The sequence below is a fragment of the Tachysurus fulvidraco genome, chromosome 13 (assembly GCF_022655615.1).
Source record: "Tachysurus fulvidraco isolate hzauxx_2018 chromosome 13, HZAU_PFXX_2.0, whole genome shotgun sequence".
In the NCBI taxonomy this organism is placed as follows: Eukaryota; Metazoa; Chordata; class Actinopteri; order Siluriformes; family Bagridae; genus Tachysurus; species Tachysurus fulvidraco.
This window is the reverse complement of record NC_062530.1, coordinates 7,405,590-7,429,707: the sequence shown is the minus strand read 5'-3', so window position 1 is coordinate 7,429,707 and position 24,118 is coordinate 7,405,590. Positions and strand designations below refer to the sequence as shown.

At 38.6% G+C, this 24,118-nt stretch overlaps 1 protein-coding gene across 1 annotated transcript; it reads left to right on the top strand.

The window, feature by feature from the left end:
- Nucleotides 1-264: 264 nt before the first annotated feature.
- Nucleotides 265-23,743, top strand: cstf3 (cleavage stimulation factor, 3' pre-RNA, subunit 3). Its single transcript, XM_027142339.2, has 21 exons — nt 265-440; nt 2,234-2,335; nt 2,494-2,589; nt 7,586-7,618; nt 8,715-8,812; nt 9,000-9,066; nt 9,159-9,193; nt 9,283-9,409; nt 9,881-9,958; nt 10,110-10,272; nt 12,320-12,429; nt 13,138-13,254; nt 13,353-13,427; nt 13,514-13,657; nt 16,479-16,581; nt 17,159-17,228; nt 17,974-18,169; nt 18,873-19,023; nt 19,405-19,499; nt 20,631-20,691; nt 23,070-23,743. The coding sequence occupies exons 1-21, from the start codon at nt 414-416 to the stop codon at nt 23,270-23,272; spliced, it is 2,151 nt and encodes a 716-aa protein (XP_026998140.1). The 5' UTR covers nt 265-413; the 3' UTR covers nt 23,273-23,743.
- Nucleotides 23,744-24,118: the final 375 nt, after the last annotated feature.

The window sequence follows — 24,118 nt, the reverse complement described above, 5'->3', positions numbered from 1 at the left end:
AGTTTTATACCATTTTGTTTTGTACATACTGTGTGTTATATTATGGCTCTTTTTTATATATTTGCATTTTAGTACTCTTGGTTGCTGTAACAGTGAAATTTCCCCATTGTGGGACGAATAAAGGTATATCTTATCTGATCTTAATCACAACAACAACAATAATAATAATAATAACGATCATAATAAATAATAATTATTATTATTGTAATAATAATATACTGTATAATTTACAGCTGGCGAAACAGCCAGCTTTTTAGATACACTTCCGGTGTGACCGGATGTAGGCAGCTACACTCGCCATTTTATGAGCTGCATAAAGACACAGGCAGGCCATGCTGAAATAGAGCCTTGTTTTATGGTTTAAATGCGTTTCTATGTGTTTGGAGCTTTAGATATTTCTCTGTAATCGGATCATGTCTGCAGAAGTCGCCCCAGATCAGGTAATAAACCGCGTTTCTTGTATTTTCGGTCCCTTTTTGTAACTGGTGTTTTGCGGCCTTGTTTGGATCTGAATTTTAGCCCCGAATAACGTGCGGTGTTACTGAGCGATTAGTGCAGTTTATACGGAGCTTCTGAGTCTCTGATAAAGCAGGAACGTGTTTGTGTTTAAAAATGAGACGTTTAACGTCCAAAAACAACTGTTACTTTTTATCGTTTGGTTATAAATTTAAATCTGCACTCGCTAGGAAGCTAAAGTGCTAATATATAATAAGCCACTTAGCTTATGTTCATACAGAAGGTTATACTATAAAATATCACCTTGCTTATAAAACCCTGGTTTGGCGCATGCGTAGTTGGGTCATTCGTGCTTTACACTTTAATATGTTTGGGCTCAATGTCACGAATGTTTACCAAATAGCCCCTATAAATAAACAAGATTATAGCACAAGAGTTTTTGTCTCCTTCTCTTTTTTTAATTTGTTATTAGATAAATGTTAAGCATTTCAACATTAGGAACAACAAACAAAACTCCTATTCGTTGGTATGAGACAAAAACGGGCAGCTTTTTTTTTTTTTAATTATTCCATTCACTTTTCCTCTGTTTTAATTTCATGCACTGTTTCCAACTTTTGTTCTCTAAAAGATACCTGAATCAGAATCAGAATCATGGTTGAGTCATGTGTGTCGACACAGACCAGGAATTAGGTAACAGCTGTATGTGACTCTCAAGCACAGAGATAAATAATACTGTACTAAGACGAGACGATACAGACGACGTGAGACGATTTAGACAGAATATTAACACTAGTATGTGATCTGTGTGTGATTTCAGTGGCAAGTACGAGCATGAGATTTACATTTCCAACATTTAGCAGACGCCCTTATCCAGAGCAACTTACATTTTTTATCTCATTTGTATACAACTGAGCAATTGAGGGTTAAGAGCCTTGCTCAGGGGCACAGCAGTGTCAGCTTGGTGGACGTAGGAATCGAACTCACAAGCTTCCGATTGGTAGCCCGACACCTTAACCACTAGGCTACCACACCCCTCTATTCGAGCTGTCGATGACTCAATCCTGTACAGTTAAAAGATACCACACTTAAAGTGACTTATGATTGGCTCTAACGATTCCTCAGACTAATCCTATGGTGCTTGTGTTTTGACTGTTCTTTAGTTCCCCGCTCAGGACTATCTGCAGTTTGTTTTACTGAAAAACACTGAAATATTCCTAGCAACTTAAAACTGCATATTTTTTTTCTTTCTAATGTGTAAATCAGACTTAAGTACACTTTAAACTTAAGTGGTGTAAATGCATCTTATCTTATAGTCGGATATACATTTTATCTGCTACTGAGGAACGTGAGGGAAAATTACCAATGACACAGCAGGAGACCACAAATACCCAGTGTATGTGTGCTGTGATAGTTTCCAGTGCTTATTTTAGAGAACCTGACCCCCATATTCTCCAATACCAGGGATGGGGATTCATAGCTTTGAAATATTTCACTCCTTTCCTCTATTTTGAGCTGTGTACGACCTGCACAGTGTATGTGCTCTATCCAAAAAGAGCTGATCTTTGTAGTCTTGCGACTGCCTCAGTCTGAGAACAAACTGCTGTGTTATATGGAATATGATACTTTTGCTGATCTGTTTCTGTAACATTTCTAGTTTCCCAGCTCCAAAGAGCTCTGCTGTGTTTGTGTGTTGTTGTTTTTGTTTTTTGCCCCACACAAGGCTCGCAATTTTTTTTTATTATTAATCTTGTTCCTCTGTCAATTTCATTTGTTTCAGGCTGCGGAGTATATTCCAGAAAAGGTGAAGAAGGCTGAGAAGAAGTTGGAAGAAAACCCATATGACCTGGACGCATGGAGCATACTGATTCGAGAAGCACAGGTTTAGTGACACAGGGTTGCATTCCTTTTTACCCGGGGTGACTTAATCGGGGAGTTGAAATCGGGTTGGTGGGGAGGGATTGCCTACCAAACCCTGCCTTAAATAAAACTGCCGATTGATTTACTTTCATGTATGTAAATGCATTTTACTTCTCCTAGAACCAACCTATAGATAAAGCAAGGAAGACGTATGAGAGACTTATCACGCAGTTCCCAAGTTCGGGCAGATTCTGGAAGCTATACATTGAAGCCGAGGTTCAATTCTATTTCCTTTTTTATTTGTGTGCGCTAGAAATGACATTTCATATTCAGATCAACAATGTGACTTTCACACTTTACCTCAAACAGCGGTAGCGGGGTGGGGAGAGGGCTTTTGGGACGGTGGAGTTTGTAATCATTATTTTTTCATTCCTTTTCAATTTTCTGAGGTTAAGTTCATATTGTTGCATGTTTTATCTGCAACAGCATTAAACTCTTTTAATAGTATCAGAATGCTTTAGCCTTTTATTCACTTGTTGTGTCAATTTCTTGCCTCCTGTGTCATTTCTTTGAGGTCATTGTGGATTGTGTGTGAACACTGCAAGATAGATCTGAGCATATTAACGTATTTTGTCCTTTGGTTGGTTTTCAGCATAATTTTAATTTCAGGCAAGAATCACATCTCATCTCCCCAACAGTTTTCCCCAACATTGCAAAACAAAACAAAAAAAACCCAAACAATTCCACACATTGTACACCTGAGGCACATGACCTTCAAGTTTAGGAATAGAACAAAAAAAATTGCACAATTTATATTCAGTTGTACTCCAAGTCAAAAAAAGACATGTTTCTCTTTTTAGATTCACCCTAAAGCTACCTGGCTATATAAACCTGTAGCTACTAGTTTTGCTCTGTTCAAACTGTATGCTTAAGGGTGCTTTCACATACGCACTATTTAGTCGGTCTGAGTGGAGCCCTGGTGTGTTCTCCCACTCGGTGCAGTTCTTGCGGCAGGTGAGAGCATCACAACCGCACATGGGTCTGAGCGCAGGGCTCTGTCTGCTTTCAAGTCCATTCTATTGAGGAAAGTAATTTAACCCTGAATCAAACAAACTACAGAATGTGACTCCAACATGCATCGCTTTTGTTGTGTGTGTGTGTGTGTGTGTTTATTTTATTTATTTATTTTTTTACTGATCCAATATATAGAGCTGTAACACTGCAAACTAAATTCTGACCAGCAAACAAGAAAATAGTATATACTCTGGATGTGATGCACAAGTATTAAATTATTTATAGAATCATCTAATTATTTATTTAGCACATACTCTTTGCTATTCTTTGGGTGTTTTTTTTTTTTTTACTCCCATACAGACTTTGTGAAGGTCCCATTTTCTCCCCTTATTTTTAACCAATAAACGAAAGTGATTTACAAAAATGTTTTTAGTCCAAACAGAGCTTTTGAAAGCAAGATTGATTTTTTTCCCCCCCTACGTTTATTTCTGTGCAGTCAGCTTCATTTATTGAACAACAGTTTATTGTTAAAAGCATTAACGTATGTTTGAATAGAAAACAAGCCAAAGAGCAGACGAGCTACAGGAAAAAAAGTCTGTACAGATCATTCAGATTTAAAAAACAAAAAAGCCTGCCCTTGTTTTGCTTATGATTCTACTGAACTGATGAGTGGGTGATTATTTATTTGTTTGTTTGTTTTTATGTACGCTTGCACGATCCTAACTTTCATTTTTCATTCACAACACATCCAGAACTACAATTAAGCACAAAGTATGATTAGTAATTGTTTGTCCAGTCGAGTTAATAAAGCAGATCTGCAAACTAACATGGGGAAACAGATCCCGAGTGGCACAACCAGGAGATCACATCATGAGTTTGAATCCAGACGACAGAGCAAAATTGGCCGTGCTCTCTGGGAGCTCCCTGTCAATCAACTCTAGCCCATCTGTGAGCTCATGTACATGAAAGAGGGCAGATAACACTTTCCTCAGAGTGTGTTATTCTGCCTTGTGACAATGAGCAGCAGTTTGAAAACATATGTTACCAAGCTCCACGTGATGGTGTTTATCTCCCTGGTCGGTAGCAGTCATAGGATAGCGAAGGGCTGATTGGGTGGAAATAGGAACAGAACTAAATTGGGGAGAAAGTTGGTTGTTGGGAGAGGAGAGGGGGGTGTTGGGGCATGGGGAACTAGCATGGTAAGTATTTCACAACTAACATGCATACACTGTTTACATTTACACTGGGGTTTCTTTTTTTTCTTTTTCTTTTTTTTTTACAAATCAAAATGCTCTTGGCCTTTATTTATTTATTTATTTTTATTTATTTATTTATTTTCAATTGGCTTATTCACTAGACAGCCAAAGGTTTGTGGAATCTTGACCATTATATGCCTATGTTCCAGGTTTGGCCCACATTTCCTGTTATTATAACCTTCACTTTTCTGGAAAGGACTGTTTTCAAGCACGGCTGTGAGAATTTGTGCTCATTCAGCCACAAGAGCTTTGAGTTCAGTAGTCCGAGAGGTGTTGACAAGGTTAAGGTCAAACTCTGTACAGGATGGAACATCTTTGAGCCTCTACTATATAGTAGCTTGTGTAACGGGTGGGTTTGATGCTCAGGCTTTCTACAAACCTTTAGCCTTATAGTGTATTTTATCCAGATTTCATACACTCACACTGCTTTTACTGAGTAGCTGAGACTCTGTAGTTTAAGCCGACAGGTTTCAGCTCCAGATCCAGGAACCTGCTGCCCTGCACAGTTTAAACTGAGTCGGGAACCGAGGTGTAGTCGTGACTCCAGGCTTCGAGTTCGGTCGAGTGGCTTGGATTACTTAGAATCTGAAACATATTAGCTGAAAAGTCATTTTAATATATATATATATATATATATGCTCAGTTTTCTAAAACAAAATCATGTGTAAACGATACATTTAAACGCTGTAGTAGTGTTTTAGTGTTTTACTAGTTTTAGTCTTGTCAGGTGTTTATTAGCATTAACTCTGACTGATAAAAGCATAAAGTTTTATACAAAAGAGATCCTGCTACATGTTTAATGTTTACGTAGACTATTCATAGGGACTGTGAGTTAAGGGACCTCAAGTGTTAGTGTTATCGAGTAACACTTAGTCACTTAACTCAGTTCAGCTTTATATTACATTTTTAATATCTATAAAATAATACAAATATCACTGCATTATTGCATATGTATAATTCCTGTCTGATTTATCACCAACAATTGGAAATAAATATAAATATTACACCTGGGCTGGCTTTATAGAGTTTTTTTTTTTTTATAGAGTGAATTTTTTTTGTACTTTTTTCTTTTTCTTTTTAAACTTTTTATTTTGTACTTTAAAAAAAAAAAAATTAATTTTTGCATATAGAAATGTGTCCCAAATATCTCTCTCGTTTACTAACTGTGATGATCATTCGTCGTTCAGTCCTCAACAACTCGTATATATTAGGACATTATATTAAATGTCGTAAAACTATTTTTTATCTTAAAAGTCTTACTTTTAATGACCTTTCAACTCCTTTTCTCAAGTTTTCCATTCCTTAAAGCAAACAGAGTACATTTCATAATCATAATGTCTTTTACACTTTTACACACACATTTTTATTAGAATTTGCTAAAAATGTGTCTGAAATCTGCACGTTATGGTGTGAAACAGATTTTTTTTTTAGCATATATTTTTAATCTTTAAGGCTGTCTGCTGATCTTTATCAGTCTTATGCATGTTTGGCATCCGAACTTTTTTCTTCTCTGTAATAAAACTGACTGATAAACCAGAAATTTGTTGAATTATTGGGCTGTAATTGTGTCTGTGACAGACTGGCTTTGCATACGAGTGTGTGTGTGTGTGTGTGTGTGTGTGTGTGCGCGCACGTACGAAGAGCTTAGATTTCACCTCAGGTCTCGTGTATTCTTTCCTTTTTTTAATTGAAAGTAAAAGCAGCTTTAAGGAGCTTTTTTTTTGAAGATCTGTAAGTTTCCCTATCCGTACCATGAGACCTTTAACAGTGAAAGTCTTCGAGCACATTTGTTAAATCTAACATCTCCATTAGAATGAAAATACTGTGGAAGGTAAACTGCAGATTGTTCACTAAAACCATGTCCAAGCCTTTATTCCTTTTCAGTCTTCAGAATCTCGCCTCATATGTATATATGATGTATTATATAGTCTATAGTATATGTTGTCTTTTATCCAGACATTTTCCCATGAGCCGTTCCTCATTCATTCACACACCAGCTTTCTGCTATAGTAGCTTATTTCTCTTTGATGCCTCATTGTATAAACACTTAATGATGATATTCTTATTGAACTGTACAGTATTTGTATGAGAATAAATTTAGCAAGTGATTTTGTGTGTGTAACATTCGCATTTCGTTGTCACTGTCTTGACGTCTTATGCTGGACACGTGTGACCGTGTGACTTGAGCTTCTTGCTAATTTGGTACGGATCGTGTTAAGTTTCAGTCTTGTGACGGTGAATCCTTTTCAGAGTAGTGTCACGAACACGAGATGCGACGTTAGGCCACTACGGAACTTCAGGAACCTTTTCTTAATGTTTTTCTCACACTAAAGAAACGTCAGTGTCAAATAAAATGACTTGTACACTGGCAAAATTGCATCCTGATAATTTTATAATGCTCAATAAGTCTCTTTGCTTGTGTCTCCTGTTCTGTATTTGAATGTATGTCTGTAAATACTCTGGATGTGTGTTTAAGGAGGCGTTGTACTCTGGACACTCTTGTGGGGGACTGAAAAGCTGAAACATTTTGCCAAATTACACTGTTTGAATCCCCAGGGTTTCACATAGCAGATAGCAACACAACTTGTGTTACCTCTATAAACAAGCCAGTGCTCTTGGCAAGGTGTTTTTATACCCACATGAATTCACATAAGGCCTTGTTCGATTACATTTTTATAATCTTTAAGATAATAATAGACATGCGAAATATCCAAAAGGTTTACGCACATCCCAAAGCACCACTCCGTTTGTTTTGCCCTAATTTTTATTTTTTTTTTAAAAGCGTCACGTGACTCAAAATCCAAACATCTGACTGCAAAACAATCTGGGGAAAATAATGGCAAAAACAGATGCAGACGTTGTGTTGCGTTATTACTGAGGTTTTGTAAGAATTTCACATTGTTGATCTTAAAGTGTGTGTGATGAAGCTCTGACCATTTTCATACTATTCCCTTCGAGCAGAATCGTGCTTTAATAACGCCAGCTTTAAAATCTGTCCACAGATCAAGGCTAAAAACTATGACAAGGTTGAAAAGGTAAGCTTTCATTCCTCTCTAGCCGTAACAAAGCTGCAGTGAGTTTAGGATTCAAATGCATAAACTGTAAAGTGTCCTGTCAAGGTGTCGGGGTTAAACCTGAAGATATCGGGTTACTCGTTTGTGGGTCATCGTCAGTTGTGTAGTGATGATGGAACTGATGGCGCCCCAGGCCATTAACCCTCAGTGTATATACATCTCTTTTTTGTTAATCAAATCTGTAAAGTTTTTTCCCTACTCTACCACTTATATTAACTAAGAAACACCTTGTGGTTTTTTTTTTTTTTTTTTTTTTTTAAATACCAGTGTGTTAGGGGAAAGGACAATCAGGTAATGGGGTTCACCAGGAACCTATTCCTTTATATGAGGATAAGAGTTGCTCCATTTTTTTTGAGGCGATTTTGACTCAAGTTTGCTAATGTGACTTAAATGCTTTATCACTGACAGCTCACCAGGATGTCTCCAACACACCACACTCACAATTTACCACCTTTTTAAAAAGCAGCATCATTTTACTGTATCCTGCTTTAGCTTTCATTGGAAATCAGTAAGGAATTAAAAACACCTACGTGGTGCGACTGCAAATACAACATAAGAAGTCTTACAGTATATCGCAGGGATTTACCAGTGATTTTAAAATCTTTTATTTATTCCTGATCAAAAACAGCATACTTTTATTTTTATGTTTAAGGAACATTTATGAGAAGTTAGTTCCGGTTATCACCGACCTAACGCAGGCCGTAAACCTCGGTCCGCTCACTATCCTCTCCGAGCTTTGTGTGGCGTTACGGAGAAAACAACGTCGTGCTAAGACGAATTTGCTGTTCCAAAGAGAATTTATTTGATTGCACAGAATAATCACAATTACAGACACGGGAAAGGATGTCACTGTAGTCTGGAACAAATGACACTTTACAAAAGAAAGACTGGAGGCTGGAAGGTCTAGAGGGAGAAAGTGAAGGTTCATCCACGAAGTGTCGATTCATGGCATTTACAAAGAACCTACACATTGTGTTCTTCAGTAAAAGTAAAAAAAAAAAAAGCCTAACTAATGCATGGTAAAAGTGACGTTACAGTATGTCCTTTTCTTGCTCAGTTGTTTCAGCGCTGCCTCATGAAGGTTCTGCACATCGACCTGTGGAAATGCTACCTGTCATACGTCCGGGAAACGAAAGGAAAGCTGCCCAGCTACAAGTATGTGATTTTTCCGTGCCGTACGTGCGGATATGCTAAAGCAAAAAGAAAGAAAAAAAGAGTTCATGTGCTCAAATCAGCAAAGACAAAGATACGTTGTTTTAAAGCTTACTGACGGTCTGTAGTAGAAGAAAGAGGAAAAAAGTGTCAACAGTTTATGGATCCTAATCGCTGTCTGCATTATTAGGGAAAAGATGGCACAGGCGTACGATTTCGCTCTGGACAAAATAGGAATGGAGATCATGTCATACCAGGTGAGAGTCTTTTTTATTTCTGTATTTAATGACTTTTCATTAAATGCAGCATTAAAGTCATACTAACGTCATACGTTCTGCTTTCCCTGCAGATTTGGGTGGACTATATCAACTTTCTCAAAGGAGTGTGAGTACGCGACATGTCTGAAGATTTGTTTATATTTTTGTTGACGCATGCTTGAAATCTGAGGTTTGAAATCTCCCTCTGTACCGCAGCGAGGCGGTGGGTTCGTACGCAGAGAACCAGCGCATCACGGCTGTGAGGCGGGTCTATCAGAGAGGCTGCGTCAATCCCATGATCAACATTGAACAGCTTTGGAGGGATTACAGCAAATACGAGGAGGTGAGATGAGTACAGCGCATTCAGAAGTTTGCATGTTCTTCCTGAGCTTTGAGGGTTCACTCCAGGAACTCTGGTTTCTTCCGGTAGTCCAAAGGCTGATCGGAAGCTCTAAATTGTCTGTAAGTGTGTAATGGTGTGATTTAACACCATTCAGGGGGTCCACTGCCTTGTGTCCTGACTCAGACTCCCTGTGATACTGTGCAGTATAAGCGGAACAGATGAAATAATAGAAAATCTGAACTGTGTTTTTTTTTGTTCGTTGATTCACTCGGCCTTGGGTTATTATTCATCGTTCAACTCTTAATAGTTTCATCATTGAGCTAATAGATTTTCCTTCAAGACCGGCCAGTTTCTTTGCATATACAGTACGAGTAGAATTTAGTTTTTTTTCCTGTATGTTTGTGTGACTTTTTGCTTACATGTATAAGTATAACTACGTGCTACACAGTAACCCTCATTTCCATTTTAAAGGGAATTAATATCCACTTAGCCAAAAAGATGATTGAAGATCGGAGCAGAGATTACATGAACGCTCGGAGGGTCGCCAAGGTAGGTGCTTTGGCTCTAATCCCAGGTTTACTGCTTTATTCTGTGTGACTATGCATGTGTAGCGTTCACACCCAGCAGCTTTTATGTCATCTTTTTTACGTTTTAAAGAAGTCCGCTTATGACCGATCTGACCGTTCGAACGTTCTTTTAGGAATACGAAACGGTGATGAAAGGTTTGGACCGAAACGCCCCCTCTGTGCCCCCACAAAACTCTCCACAAGAAGCCCAGCAGGTGGAGATGTGGAAGAAGTACATCCAGTGGGAGAAGAGCAACCCGCTACGTACAGAAGACCAAACACTAATCACTAAAAGAGGTGACTGTTAAATACAATCCCAGCTTCTATCTGTACTCTCCGACATGCTCGTTTTAACCTTAAAAGTTAGGATTGTCAGGGCAGAAAAAGTGCAAATATATACAGCAGGACCGGGAAATGCTGATGCAGGTAAATCCAACCTGAAGGTTCCGAAGACAGAAGACTGTCTTTTTTTGGCGAGTTATTACACGTGACTTTGGCACAATGCAAAACGCTGACCTACTGTTTTGTACGGACACGCAAATGAGAGACGGTCATGGGATTGCAAGTTTGAATCCAGACGATGCCACCGTCATCTGTTGCTGCTCCCTGGGTGGCCTACTATCTCGCTCTGCTGTCCATCAGAGTGATGCTGGGCAATCACTGGCTTCTGTAAACTCACATGCATGGAAGAGGGCAGATATCGCTTTCCTCCATGTGTGTTACACTTTCCTGTGATGCAGCGTGTGTCAGAAGGTGCAGGTAGCTTGCTAGCTTACTCAGTATTCCTGCTGTTAAACTGAAACATCATTTATACATAAATTCATCTGTGTGTGTGTGTGTGTCTGGTCATGCGAGGAGAAGACATTAGGCAGAGATGAGGATGTTGAGGTTCTCTTTAGGAGTGATGAAGATGTTGAGGTTCTCTTTAGGAGTGATGAAGATGTTGAGGTTCTCTTTAGGAGTGATGAGGATGTTGAGGTTCTCTTTAGGAGTGACAAGGATGTTGAGGTTCTCTTTAGGAGTGACGAGGATGTCGAGGTTCTCTTTAGGAGTGATGAGGATGTTGAGGTTCTCTTTAGGAGTGACAAGGATGTCGAGGTTCTCTTTAGGAGTGACGAGGATGTCGAGGTTCTCTTTAGGAGTGACGAGGATGGACAGGATTAGGATGGAGCACATCAGAGGGACAGCTCAGGTTGGCTGTTTTGATGACAAGGTCAGAGAGGCAAGATTGAGATGGTTTGGACATGGACAGAGGAGGGAGATGGTTATATTGGTAGAAGGATGTTGGAGATGGAGCTGCTAGGTAAGAGGTCAAGAGGAAGGACAAAGAGGAGATATATGGATGCGTTAAATGAGGACATGAAGGTAATTGGTGAGAGTAGATTTTATATATATATATATATATATATATATATATATATATATATATATATATATATATATATATATATATATGAATCAGTTATATGGGATGAAGTAGGAGCAGAGAGTGTTTGTTACTGCAGTCTACAAGGATAATTACAAGCGCTAGAATGTTGGAGTAAATGAAGTACTACTCAGACTCGTGTCATGTCACACTTGGTTGACAATAAATAATTAAAAGCTAAGCACTGGTAGTCCAGTGTCAGGATCCTGCATTCTCATCGCGTTGTCTCGGGTTTAAGTCCCGGGCACGGAGCTAATCCTAAGACCTGGATAAAATGGGAGGTCATTGCCTCAGGAAGCGCATCTGGTGTAAAACCTGCATCAAATCAAATATCCGGACCACATGATCTGCTGCTGCAAGCCTGAACACAGAGCAGCTGAAAGAACAACATCATTTCAGCTTAAGTGCACTAATCAACTCACTTGGATAGGCCACGACGTCGGATATCCACACACCAGTTGTTTGTTTTCGTTCTTTCTTTCTTTATTTGTATTTACCTTTTTGTGGTTTTGTATGAAGTCCGAGACATACCATAAAGATATGACATCTATTCCATCTTTTCTGCACTAGACCATCCAACAGGAGACACATCACACTGCTCTCTACCGTCTTCACTATCCCTGGCAGTCGCTGCACCATATTGCTCCATATTTACATAAAGTTCAACTTTGTTTCTCAGCTTCGTTTCGTGTGAGCTACTATATGCAAAATAGCTCTTTTAGGGAATTGAAAGGTCACCATTTGGGGAGAAAAGAAAAGGAACAAATTTCAGATTTTCAGATAGTGTTAAACCCCGATCGAACCTAATTTGCTGCTCATCTGAGCTGCCATTGTTGTTATTTATTTCGACATAACAGTCTCAGGCAGCCAAGCTGTGCTGGCTGACTAAATAAAGTGCATCTGTGATTGTTCCTACAGTGATGTTTGCCTACGAGCAGTGCCTTTTAGTGCTCGGCCATCATCCTGACGTCTGGTATGAAGCTGCGCAGTATCTGGAACAGTCCAGCAAGCTGCTGGCAGAAAAAGGGGTTTGTGTTGTTTTTTCTTTTTTTCTTTCACAGACACTCATCATCATCATCATCATCATTAGTTCATAATACATGTTGGTGTTAGCGTGTCTAAGACTGTTAAGACACTACAGCTCTACGAAAGCAATTAGACCATAATGCTAAAAAAAAAAAAAAAAAGGTTATATGAAGTTTTTTTTTGTGATATTCTCACCAAAATCTGTATTAGTATATGAGTTAGGAATAAAATATGATGTCATAGGAAAATAATCAGTGAACGAGGGATGGGATGCTTGATTCATTACCAATAACGGTGCGTCCAGAAATGTTCTGTTCCTCTTATTCCATGGCAATTATTCATTTTGAATAATTAATGACTGTCATGTAGTACTTATAACTGTTTACTTACTTTTAATGTAACTAATGTAACAAGTAATTATTGTAAAACGTGTGCAGGATAAGTTCCTTTTACTGCATACTTTTTGTCGTTTAATAAAAATTGATTAGGAAGTTTATGAGGCTTAGATTACATGGAGCATCTGCCATCCGTCAAGGCCCTGAAGTTGAAGCCACTAGTGTCAGTCCAGCTTTTATAGATAATTAGTAACACATTCTGACCCATTAGATCTGAGAACTGAACAGCGCTTGGAGTGAAATGGTTCAGTATTCTAGATCATTTATTCACGTATATATTGAATTTTTTTTTGCTTTTTATCTTTGCATCTTTAGGACATGAACAACGCTAAGCTGTTCAGCGACGAGGCTGCTAACATTTACGAACGCGCCATTTCAACTCTACTGAAGAAAAACATGCTGCTGTATTTTTCTTTTGCCGATTATGAGGAGGTGAGACCTTCAGCTCTGATCGCACCATTAAACCCCTGAGATTATCTTAAGCTTTCTTAAATTATAACAACTCTGTCTCTGTGACCTGTTCTCCACAGAGTCGAATGAAATATGAAAAAGTGCACAGCATATACAACCGCCTCCTGGCTATAGAGGACATCGACCCGACCTTGGTGAGTTTCATTTCATTATCAACGCACTTAACGTCCGAGTTGTTTTACATTGCTGAAATGATTGTTTTGTGCCGCTGATCCTCAAGGTTTACATCCAGTATATGAAGTTTGCCAGAAGAGCAGAGGGAATCAAGTCTGGTCGCTCCATCTTTAAGAAAGCCAGAGAGGACGTCAGGACACGGCATCACGTTTACGTCACGGCCGCGCTCATGGAGTACTACTGCAGCAAGGTGATGCCTCCTGGGGTTTTCTTTAAGTAACAAGAACGTTTATACCATATTTTGGTCAGACGTTGATTAATAATATACCCCAATAGTGCTAGGATTATTTTGTAGTGTAATGTTTTTGTAATACAGTTCATTCATGGGGATTTGTAGGGTAGGTGCCAATATATCTAATACAGATATTTCCCACATCAAGAAAGCCTTTAGGACCGAAGATATCTGAGTTGCATTACAAGCTGCATCTATTCAAACTATTGTTTAGAACTGCTCTACTGAGCGATAGCAAGTCAAGTCAAGAAGCTTTTATTGTCATTTCAACCATATATAGCTGTTGCAGTACACAGTGAAATGAGACGAGGTTTCTCCAGGACCGTGTGCTACATAGAACAAACACAGAGCTAAGGACTTAGTAAATTAGTCCTAGATACAGTACAGACCAAGCGTTTGGACACACCTTCTCATTCAAAGAGTTTTCTTTATTTTCAAGACCATGAAAATTGTAGATTCACACTGAATGCATCAAAACTATGAATTAACACGTGGAATTATATACGTACATAACAAAAAAGTGTGAAACAACTGAAAATATGTCATATTCTAGGTTCTTCAAAGTAGCCACCTTTTGCTTTGCTTACTGCTTTGCACACTCTTGGCATTCTCTTGATGAGCTTCAAGAGGTCGTCACCTGAAATGTTCTTCCAACAGTCTTGAAGGAGTTCCCAGAGATGCTTAGCACTTGTTGGCCCTTTTGCCTTCACTCTGTGGTCCAGCTCACCCCAAACCATCTCGATTGGGTTCAGGTCCGGTGACTGTGGAGGCCGGGTCATCTGGCACAGCACCCCATCACTCTCCTTCATGGTCAAATAGCCCTTACACAGCCTGGAGGTGTGTTTGGGGTCATTGTCCTGTTGAAAAGGTGGTGTGTCCAAACTTTTGGTCTGTACTGTACATAAAGTGCAACTGTGCAACCTGGTGCAAACATTGCAGGACAAGACAGACAAGACAGTGCAGGACAAAAGACAGTGCAGTCAAAAATTACAAGACAATAAACAAAAGACAATATACAGAAACAGCGTGTGTAGATATTGTATGCTCAGACAATATTACGTGTGCAGAAATTCAGCTTATGGTGATGTTACACAACTTTTAAATGTAACTTTAATTTGTTAAAATGTACAATATTAAAAAAGAGTGTAGCTGGAATCACGTATGAACATAATCCTATTAACTCTGTGGTAACTTTAGTACTTGTGACACACCATTTCACAGTACAATAGATATGGATATATGTGTGGTAGCCTAGTGTTCAAGGAGTTGGAGTACTGATTGGAAGGTCATGAGTACGAATCCCAGGTCCACCAATGTGCCTCTGCTGGGTCCCTAAACAAGACCCTTAACCTATAACGCATGTTATGTGATTTTCTCCCTCAAGTAATCTAGATTTTCCAACCTCTTCCATTCCAAAGTCTTTGTAATAGACTGGCGATGTGTGATTGTGCTCTAGTGATGGTTTTTGTGAACAGTAGAGGGCGTAGTTCACTACAAATATGAAGTCATGCCGTTTATATTTGGGAAGCGATTTAAATCATTTTTAATTTTACACTTGAGTGTATTTGATATGCACTTATTCATTTATCTTAATAGTCATATTTATATGCACTACATTATATACTTTGCGCTGGAGCAAAAACACAACACGCACCAAATATGTTGGTGGGGCTGCTTATAGTTTTAATAGTAATGATTACTCAGGGTGTAGGTAATTATTTCATATCAAAATTTGAGAATGAGAACAGAATAAAGCATAAAGTTATTCAACTCTTTTTTTTTTTTAATGGATTTTCCACCTAATTTCTTAACTACATGTTCTTTGTCATGTCACGCTTCACAGTGGAGCTTAAAGGTGCGGTGCGCGATGTTTGAAAGCCAATGTTGACATTTGACAAATCACCAAAACAAACACGCCCCTAACCCAAATGGGTGTCACCCCTGTTTTGGTAGCTCCGAATCACACATACATACGAGGGGATATTTTTATCAATAAATGACCTTAATGAGTAATACTATTGTAATACAAATGTTTCACTCGGAAGACGTTCAGTTCTCTCCAGCGCTACTTGCCTTATCATAAGCCTTTTTCGTTTTTGTTCGCCATGTCAATGTTTCAATCGCTTTCGGCTAATGTCACACATGCGCACTGAACACTCTCCCCACTGCATATTGACAAGACACGCCCCTTTCTGCTCATTGGCTACACGTTTGTTTTGTTTTCTGAAACATTTCTCAAACATCGTGCACCCCACCTTTAACGGCTCAAAAGACAGTAGACGCTTAGGGATTTAAGGATTTGTACTTTTTCACAAGTATTTCTGTAGGGGCAATATTTTTCCAAAAAACAATTATTTTCCCACGCAAATATTGATACATTAATTGGTGATATTAAACCCACAAACCAATCATTTCTGAAGACTCTCCCATGGTGGAAAACCTCTTAAATAAACATCTTACAGAAAGCTTTACCGTATCAATGATGTGTTTTTCTTTCTTAAATGGCATCATTATTATCTGTTTATTGGAACGCTTGTATTGTGTGGTTCTGCTGTTATGTCGAATGCTCTTTGAATCCGTTTCTACTAAACAAATAATAACGAATTTGTTTACACCTGTGATTTTAAATTACAGCCAGACAAATAATGGTACTTTAATGTCATAAAAAATTAAACAAAAATGAAAAACACACTGACTAAACATTTACCTCCAAAGTAGCTCTATTCCATTGTGTTTTGACTGATTAGATCTCACTCATGTTTCTTTTTCTCTTCATCAGGACAAATCGGTGGCATTTAAGATCTTCGAGCTTGGTCTAAAGAAATACGGAGACATCCCTGAGTATATACTGGCGTACATCGATTACCTCTCTCACCTCAATGGTAAGATCTGCTTATTTTCCATCTTTTCATCATGTCCATTTTTCTTTATATACCCAATCCTCCTTCCTCGCTCTTTCCTCAGATCGGCTGCCGAACAAACGTTTGTTGTTAATATTTGTCCTGTCTGCAGTTATAAATCCTTAGTGGGCAGGGTTATAAATGCTGGCCCAAAGTTCCTCTTTTTTTCTTTTCCTTTTTTTTTTTATTACTGAAAAGCTTTTATTAGTAGAAAATGCTAATGATTTGTTGGTCAGGTTCTGTTCCTGATGTTTACTGGGAGATACATTCTGATGCCATCTTTACGTTTATTTTATTTAGCATTATTTCGTCCTTTTAATTCGACAGTTGTTAGTATCTCCTTCACAATTTGCGGTAACATGTTTACGAGTCGAGGATAAAGAGATCGTTTGCGTTGCCATAAATAAATCCGGTCACTTTGCCAGCTAGCGTATTTTGGCTTCATCATTAAAAAAAAGAATAAAGAAATAAAAAGTATGAAGTTCAGCAGGAATTATTGGCATTGCAATTCAATTGAAAGTATCTCTGTTTATGTTCTTTCTGTTCTTTGTCTTCACAGAGGACAACAACACAAGAGTGCTGTTCGAGAGGGTTCTCACATCTGGAAGTCTTTCTCCTGAAAAATCAGGGTTAGCGAGCTACTTTTTTGTTGTTTTTTGCGTTGTGTATGACATGAAAGGAGTAAATGCTTATATGATGCATCCTAAATTTATAGCCTATTTAAATAAAGGTAAATTACATTCAGAACAACATACACGTAAGGAGAAAAAAACATTTACACTCTGGGATTTACACTTTAATTGAAAAAGTAAACAAAAATACTAAACACTAAATGAATCGATTATTTTTGGCTTGTTTTGTAAATCTAATTTCCAAATTTAGTTGTCTCATCATTTTGTCTCAGCCTTGTTACTATATTGTTTTTCAGTCGTATTTGATTCATGTTCTTTTAGTATTTGAATACATTTGGAATAAAGTTGGCTTTTGTGCTCTGTTAAAAGAAAAAAAATTGAACTTGCATGGATATGGTCATTAGTTTGGAACAATTTTAATCTTTAATATGTAACCTTTTTTTTTTTTTTTTTTTGCAAAATGTAGACATCTTAAAATAAGAAAATGCCTGCTTGATATTTACATACATTATTAGTAGTTAAACACCTGAAAATAATGTAGCAACAGGGTTAAATATGCAGCCGTTGTCGACAGAACATGCATGGCGTGTTCTCTTAGATTAGATGTTGATCATTAATAAAGTCAAGTCTAATTATCCAGAAGTGCGAGACCTAACTAGCACCACAATCATGGAATCCCAATACCTCCCATCAAATACAAGCCCAATTTATGTGCATTTTGTGTATCTTGTGTGATGCACAGGGAGATCTGGGCACGCTTTCTGTCATTCGAGAGCAACATTGGAGACCTGGCCAGTATCCTGAAGGTGGAGCGCAGGCGCTTCCTGGCTTTTAAGGAGGAATACGAGGGCAAGGAGACGGCTCTGTTGGTGGACAGGTACAAGTTCATGGATCTGTACCCCTGCTCCACCAGCGAGCTCAAAGCTCTTGGCTACAAGGTGCGATTAGATTTGCTTTCCTTTCACCATGTTTCAGCTGCCACACTTTGTAACCTGTACAACGTATATGATGTAAACTTTTAATGTTTCACCGCACAAGTCGAGTCTGAATCACTTTCAATTCTCATCCAGTCCAGATTGTGTATAAACACTAGGCTTGTGCAGTAAAATGATTTAAACCTGGATGATATTACACTGCCTCGATATCCAGTCATGTCGCAAGATCGGCTAAAATCGAGACTTGAAGTGAATTATCAGTGGTGGTGATAACTGGAAAGTGATTTGTGCTTTTCACTCCAGATTTCTACATGTTTACTGCTCATTACAGCATAAACACTTGCATCTCCATCAATCTAAGTTTACATGGTTGTCACTGGCTGTAAAATTCCACCATCCTTATTTTATTTACATAATTATTTGTGATCATTAATTGGGATTATTTTAAATAGGTTTATCATGAGCAGAGAAAACTCAATATTGCACAAGCCTAATATAGAGTGTAATAATATCTAACAGTTGTATATATAAGATAATACAGAGTCTCTGTAAACAAAATTACCCAAAAGAACAAGACAGACAACACGGCGGTGTACAAACTATTAGCGTTAGATTGACAAGTGCAGCGCAGTATAATAAACATACATGTAGATAATTATCTACACAGTAGATAATGTATTTGAATTGACCTCCTTTTGTTTATCAGGACGTATCCCGAGCCAAATACGCCTCAATGATCCAAGAGGCTGTTGTTGCCCCTTCTGCCCCGACCATGAAGGATGATGGAGACCGCAAACCGGAGTATCCCAAACCAGACACCAACCAGATGATCCCATTTCAGCCTCGACATCTTGCCCGTAAGAATCGAAATGAACTTTTTAAATGTTTTCTTTGCTTTTACTCTGCACCTATGAAACAAATCATTACTAACACTAAACGGACCTCGTTTTAAGAAACAAAACCATTGTCGTGTTGATGTCTTTATCCTGTGCACTTTTATAATGGCTCTGTGTGTGTGTGCGCGCGTGTGTTTGTGTGCTTTGTGTGTACGTGCGTGTGTGCGTTTGTGTGCTTTGTGTGTACGTGCGTGTGTGTGTGCGTGTTTGTGTACGTGTGTGCGTTTGTGTGCTTTGTGTGTACGTGCGTGTGTGTGTGTGCGCGTGTGTTTGTGTGCACGTGTGTTTGTGTACGTGTGTGTTGTGTACGTGTGTGTGTGTATGTGTGTGTGTGTGAGACAGCCCCTGGCCTGCACCCGGTTCCAGGAGGAGTGTTTCCTGTCCCCCCTGGTGCTGTGATCCTCATGAAGCTGCTGCCTCCTCCAAACTGCTTCACAGTGAGTATCATCACCAGCTGGTGCCACAATCAGTAAACGTTACAATCATTAGCCTTTATTCTTTAACATTGTGTTGAAAGAGTGCAGATCTGAGCAAACACAAAGATGCCGGTCAGTTTCATGGCCCAGATATATACGTGATGACACGTCATACACACACACACACACAGCACACCCCGATGTCTTATATATCTCATTTACATACAATAAACATGCCGTGATTGACACAGGTGTAAAATTCAGCCTTAATATTTCAGTGCAAAATATAAAATAATAAAACTTACATAGAGGGAACAATGATAAGAGAGGACGGTCGAGTACCTTTCTTTTGCACTCCTTTGTTTAAACTGTCTGTTTTTCCATTTCTTTTTCTCTTTTAATGTCGTTTTTTAAATCATCTTCATAGCTTGAGTTTTATTTATTTATTTATTCATTCATTCATTCATTTTTAACTTACAAATGAAAGCTTCTTTTATAAATATGTCTGCCAAATTTCCAGCCCGAAAAAAACACACTTTCACATGAACAAAACAGTGAATGAATCCGATCGGATGAGTAAAAGGTTAAATGTGAAATGATGTAAAAAAAAACAAAACCTTATAATCAATTAAAGGGCCAGCAGAGTGATAAAGATCCCCATCTGTGTGTCCGGATCATGTTTACACGATGTGTCTCCTGAAACCCTCTGCGTCTCTATCTGCACTGTTGCTATTTTACAGTTAAAAACCTCTCTATAATCTATTTTTTTACTAAAGCCTTGTATGTATGTTATTTATTATAGAAACACTGCAAGCTCAGCGTTTCTATAATATTTTGATGTTACTCTCAAGTTCACATTGACCATAAGTTAGTTTTTTCCCCACACTGACGAATAAGGAAACTCCCGGAGTTTGTGTATTCTTGTGAACACACCTTTGGTGAATAGGGAACATTGTGTTCACTATAATCTTAAGTAACAATGTTAGTTTTAAGCAAAGGTAAGTATTAAGTAGTCCCAGTTCTGGTGGAACGAATCAGCTAATCATCAAGCCGTCCCTAAACCGATATGTAGGAGTTAAATCCGTAAGACTCGTCGTTATCACGAGCATCATCTGATTTTTAGTGTCATTAAAACTTTTCTTCCTCTCACAGGGTCCATTCGTCCAGGTGGATGAGCTGATCGAGTCGTTCAGAAGATGCAATCTGCCTGAGAGTACGTACACCGTAATGTACATTTCTACTGATTGAAATATTTTCCAAGAAACAAAACCAGGCGTTTGAGATGTACCTGAATGCCGTTTTCTAGAACGTTCACTGATTTATTTAGTTCATTATGAGGCTACATTAACGTTGTGGCGTTTGAAGGTTGCAGCTGGGAAAAAAAAAAGAAAACAAAAAGTAGTTTTTGACGGATATTATTTAATGATCTTTGAATTTTAAGTGTCGTGTTCAGTAACGAGTGTCGGCGTTGACGTCCAGTGGTTGTTGGAAGTTTTTGTTCTTCACGAGTGAACAATGTTTGATGGCAATTATTAGTGTTTGTCCTTAGATAATAAAGGATTTCTGGAAATATTTTTGATGGGTCTGTGGTAGACTGGGGACTGTTTTTATGAACCCGCACCCGCCCGCACCCACTGAATTTCTGACCAGGACCGCCTGCACCCGCAAGCTGCATGTTCCACTCCCGCCCACACCCGTGATGTTTGTGTCCACTCCCGCCCACTCCCGTGGATTTTTACTTGAGAGCTTGTGAAAATTTGTATTTGATTGTATACAAATGATCAGACTAATTATTAATTCAGGCTAATGTCCAGAATAACAGAATTAAACATGATTACATTTAAATAAGATAAATTAATACTAATCTTCTTCTCAGCGTCATGTGTTGACTCCATTCTTATTATTAAGCTACACGCCAAATCCCACCAGGTCCCGCGGATCTCCCGCTAAATTTTCTGACCGCCCACTCCCGCCCGGGGCAAAGGTGAAACCGCCCGCTCCCGCGAGAATTGCGTTGGGCCCAATCCCAAAGCAGCCCTCTAGTCTGTGGAGTGTTGTTTTTTTTTGCTGTGACTCGCTAATGTCGCTAGCTGGTGTTGGTTAATATCTGATGTTTGGTAGCAGATATTAGAGGAACGTTGTCTCTTGGTGAATTTTGCTGTTTATCGGTGAATGTTGTTGATCGAAGCGTGCTGGTGTTGTAGGGGATGAATTGTGTTTGTTGAATATTGTTGGTAATTGATGTTTCTGGGTAATGAATATTTTTGTTGAATGTGTTATAATTTTGGTGTTCAGTGGTGATGGATTGTGTTTGCTGTTAAAGGACAATGTTTAAAAGCAAATGGAAAGTGGTTATTTGGCGACTCTTCTTGTTTATGGAAAATGGTGATTACCGGTGTGTGTTTTGGTGTTTGATCGTTTGTTGGGTTTGGATGGCGAGTGTTTATTCAACATCTGTCTTGTATATTATTAGAAGTCTGTTTTGGTTGCTGTATTGGTCTGTTGGTTGCTGAAGTGTTCGGTAAAGAGTCTTCTTGATGCTGAGTGATTATTGGATATTTTGCTGTCTGTTGAATATTCGATCACGTTTGATTGGTGTTTGTTGTTAGTTGGTGATTATTATGTAAATGGAGAATGTCAGTGTTTGATGGTTGTTGGCGCTATGAGTAATGTATTTATATTAAAGACGGATTGTGTTGCTGTTGAATGTGTTTAATGTTCGTTGATGATTGATGAATTGCGGTATTCAATATTGAATGTTGGTTTTGATGCCGATTGTCAGCTTTAGTGTTAGATGGCGAATGTTTTGATAGTTTTGACACCTGGTCACTTCATGTGTTTTCTCTGATCTGATAGCTATCTGATTTGTTAAAACTGTTCCATTTACATTAGGCCACATAAATGCGTCTTGGTGAATCGGATATCGATCCGATCTTTCTACTCCCGCCCAAAATGCAAATATATTTTACCTCATTTCCGGGGTAATTGAAATGTATCACGCTTTGGTGTATGCGGTTTCATACAAAAAACAGCATTTACTGTTTGCTGCATTTTCACTGGCAGCAGCAGTGCATTTTTAGGACCCAACGAGACACCTGGGTGAAAGATCGGAGCCAGCGCTGGTGGGGAAACATATTTGTTTCAGGCACGACTCGCGAGTCACCTGCGAGTGACGTATTCCGTTTGGGAGGAGTATAGCGCTGACGTATGTGGCTTGAAGAACCACATGCATTTACACCTGTCCAGTTTCATCTGAAATGCGTCCCAGACCACCTCCTGAAGTGGTTTGAGCGATCCGATTTATATCCAAACCGTCTCCAAACCTGGTCTTTTTACGATCAGATAGCTATCGGATCACAGAAAACACATGAAGTGACCAGGTGTAAAAACCCCCTTAAAGTATCCTGGCTATAAGTACCTAAATATTATCAACAGAATCAGTCTATACACTGTTCCTTACATGGTTTCATTAGCTTGGGATCGTTGTATTGTTTTAAATTAAAATATCTCATTAGAGTAATCTTGCTTTAATCTTGCTTTTATTAATTCTGTGCTGTAAAGTTCTCACTCATTCCCTGTGTGTATGTTTAGCTGTAGAAGCTGCAGTGGAGTTAATCACAGGAAACCGTAGTGATGTTCCCGGAGAGGGAAATGGGCCTGTCGAGAACCACGCACTAGCTAACAAATCACTGAAGAGGCCGAACGCTGATTCAGACGAGGAGGAGGAAAAAGGAGCCATCGCTCCACCGGTCAACGATATCTACCGTGCAAGGCAGCAGAAGCGCATCCGATGAGTCCCAAACAAACACTGATACTCGTTATGGACTCTCCTAACTGTTCCATGTTCCTCCAGTGATGGCTTTTTAGCTTCTCCCTCCATGGATGGTTTTTACTGTGAGGGTTTGTGAACACAAACACACACGCACGTCCTGCGTGTTAAGAAGTGGAACGCGTCACCTGCAATTCAACCTCCTTTTTAAAAGAAGAGGTTTTTGACTCGTTGTGGTTGACTCGACTCTTCAGATCATTTGAGTCTCATCTTGATTCTCATTTTTTTTTTTCCCCCTGTGTTTTTGAAGTTTTTTTTTTTGGTTCGTTTGATTTTTAAACAGTTTTATTTTAAAAACTGAGTGGCTTATATTGTACAAAGTTTTATTCTGGATGTTGATTGACAGTTCAGAGTTTGCCATGTGTAGTCCAGTGAAAACACCACAAACATCATTTTGTAGTCGAATGGAAATTTCACTTCACTTCCAAATAAAACAAAGAAAAAAAAATTGTCCACTTGTCAACTTTATTTATTTATTTTTATTTTAATCTATTATAATCATACCAATACAATAAACTTTTAGAACAGTTTAACTACATTTAATACATCCCCTTTAAAATGCTTGAAACTGAATGCTTTAAACCCTTTTTGCTTGTATTTTACATCCTGGGATGTAAAATACATTCCATCCCAGGGGTTTGTCTCTTGAGCTTATCTTGAAGTACTTTTAAAGTTGGATTGGATTCTAACTTGTTTAAAAATTGCTTGCAATTTTTCATACAAATTTCATTCATCTGCAGTCGCTGATTTGTTCTGGTCAGGTTCATGGTAGTCCCGGTGCCTATACTGGCAACAATGGTTGTTTTTGTGA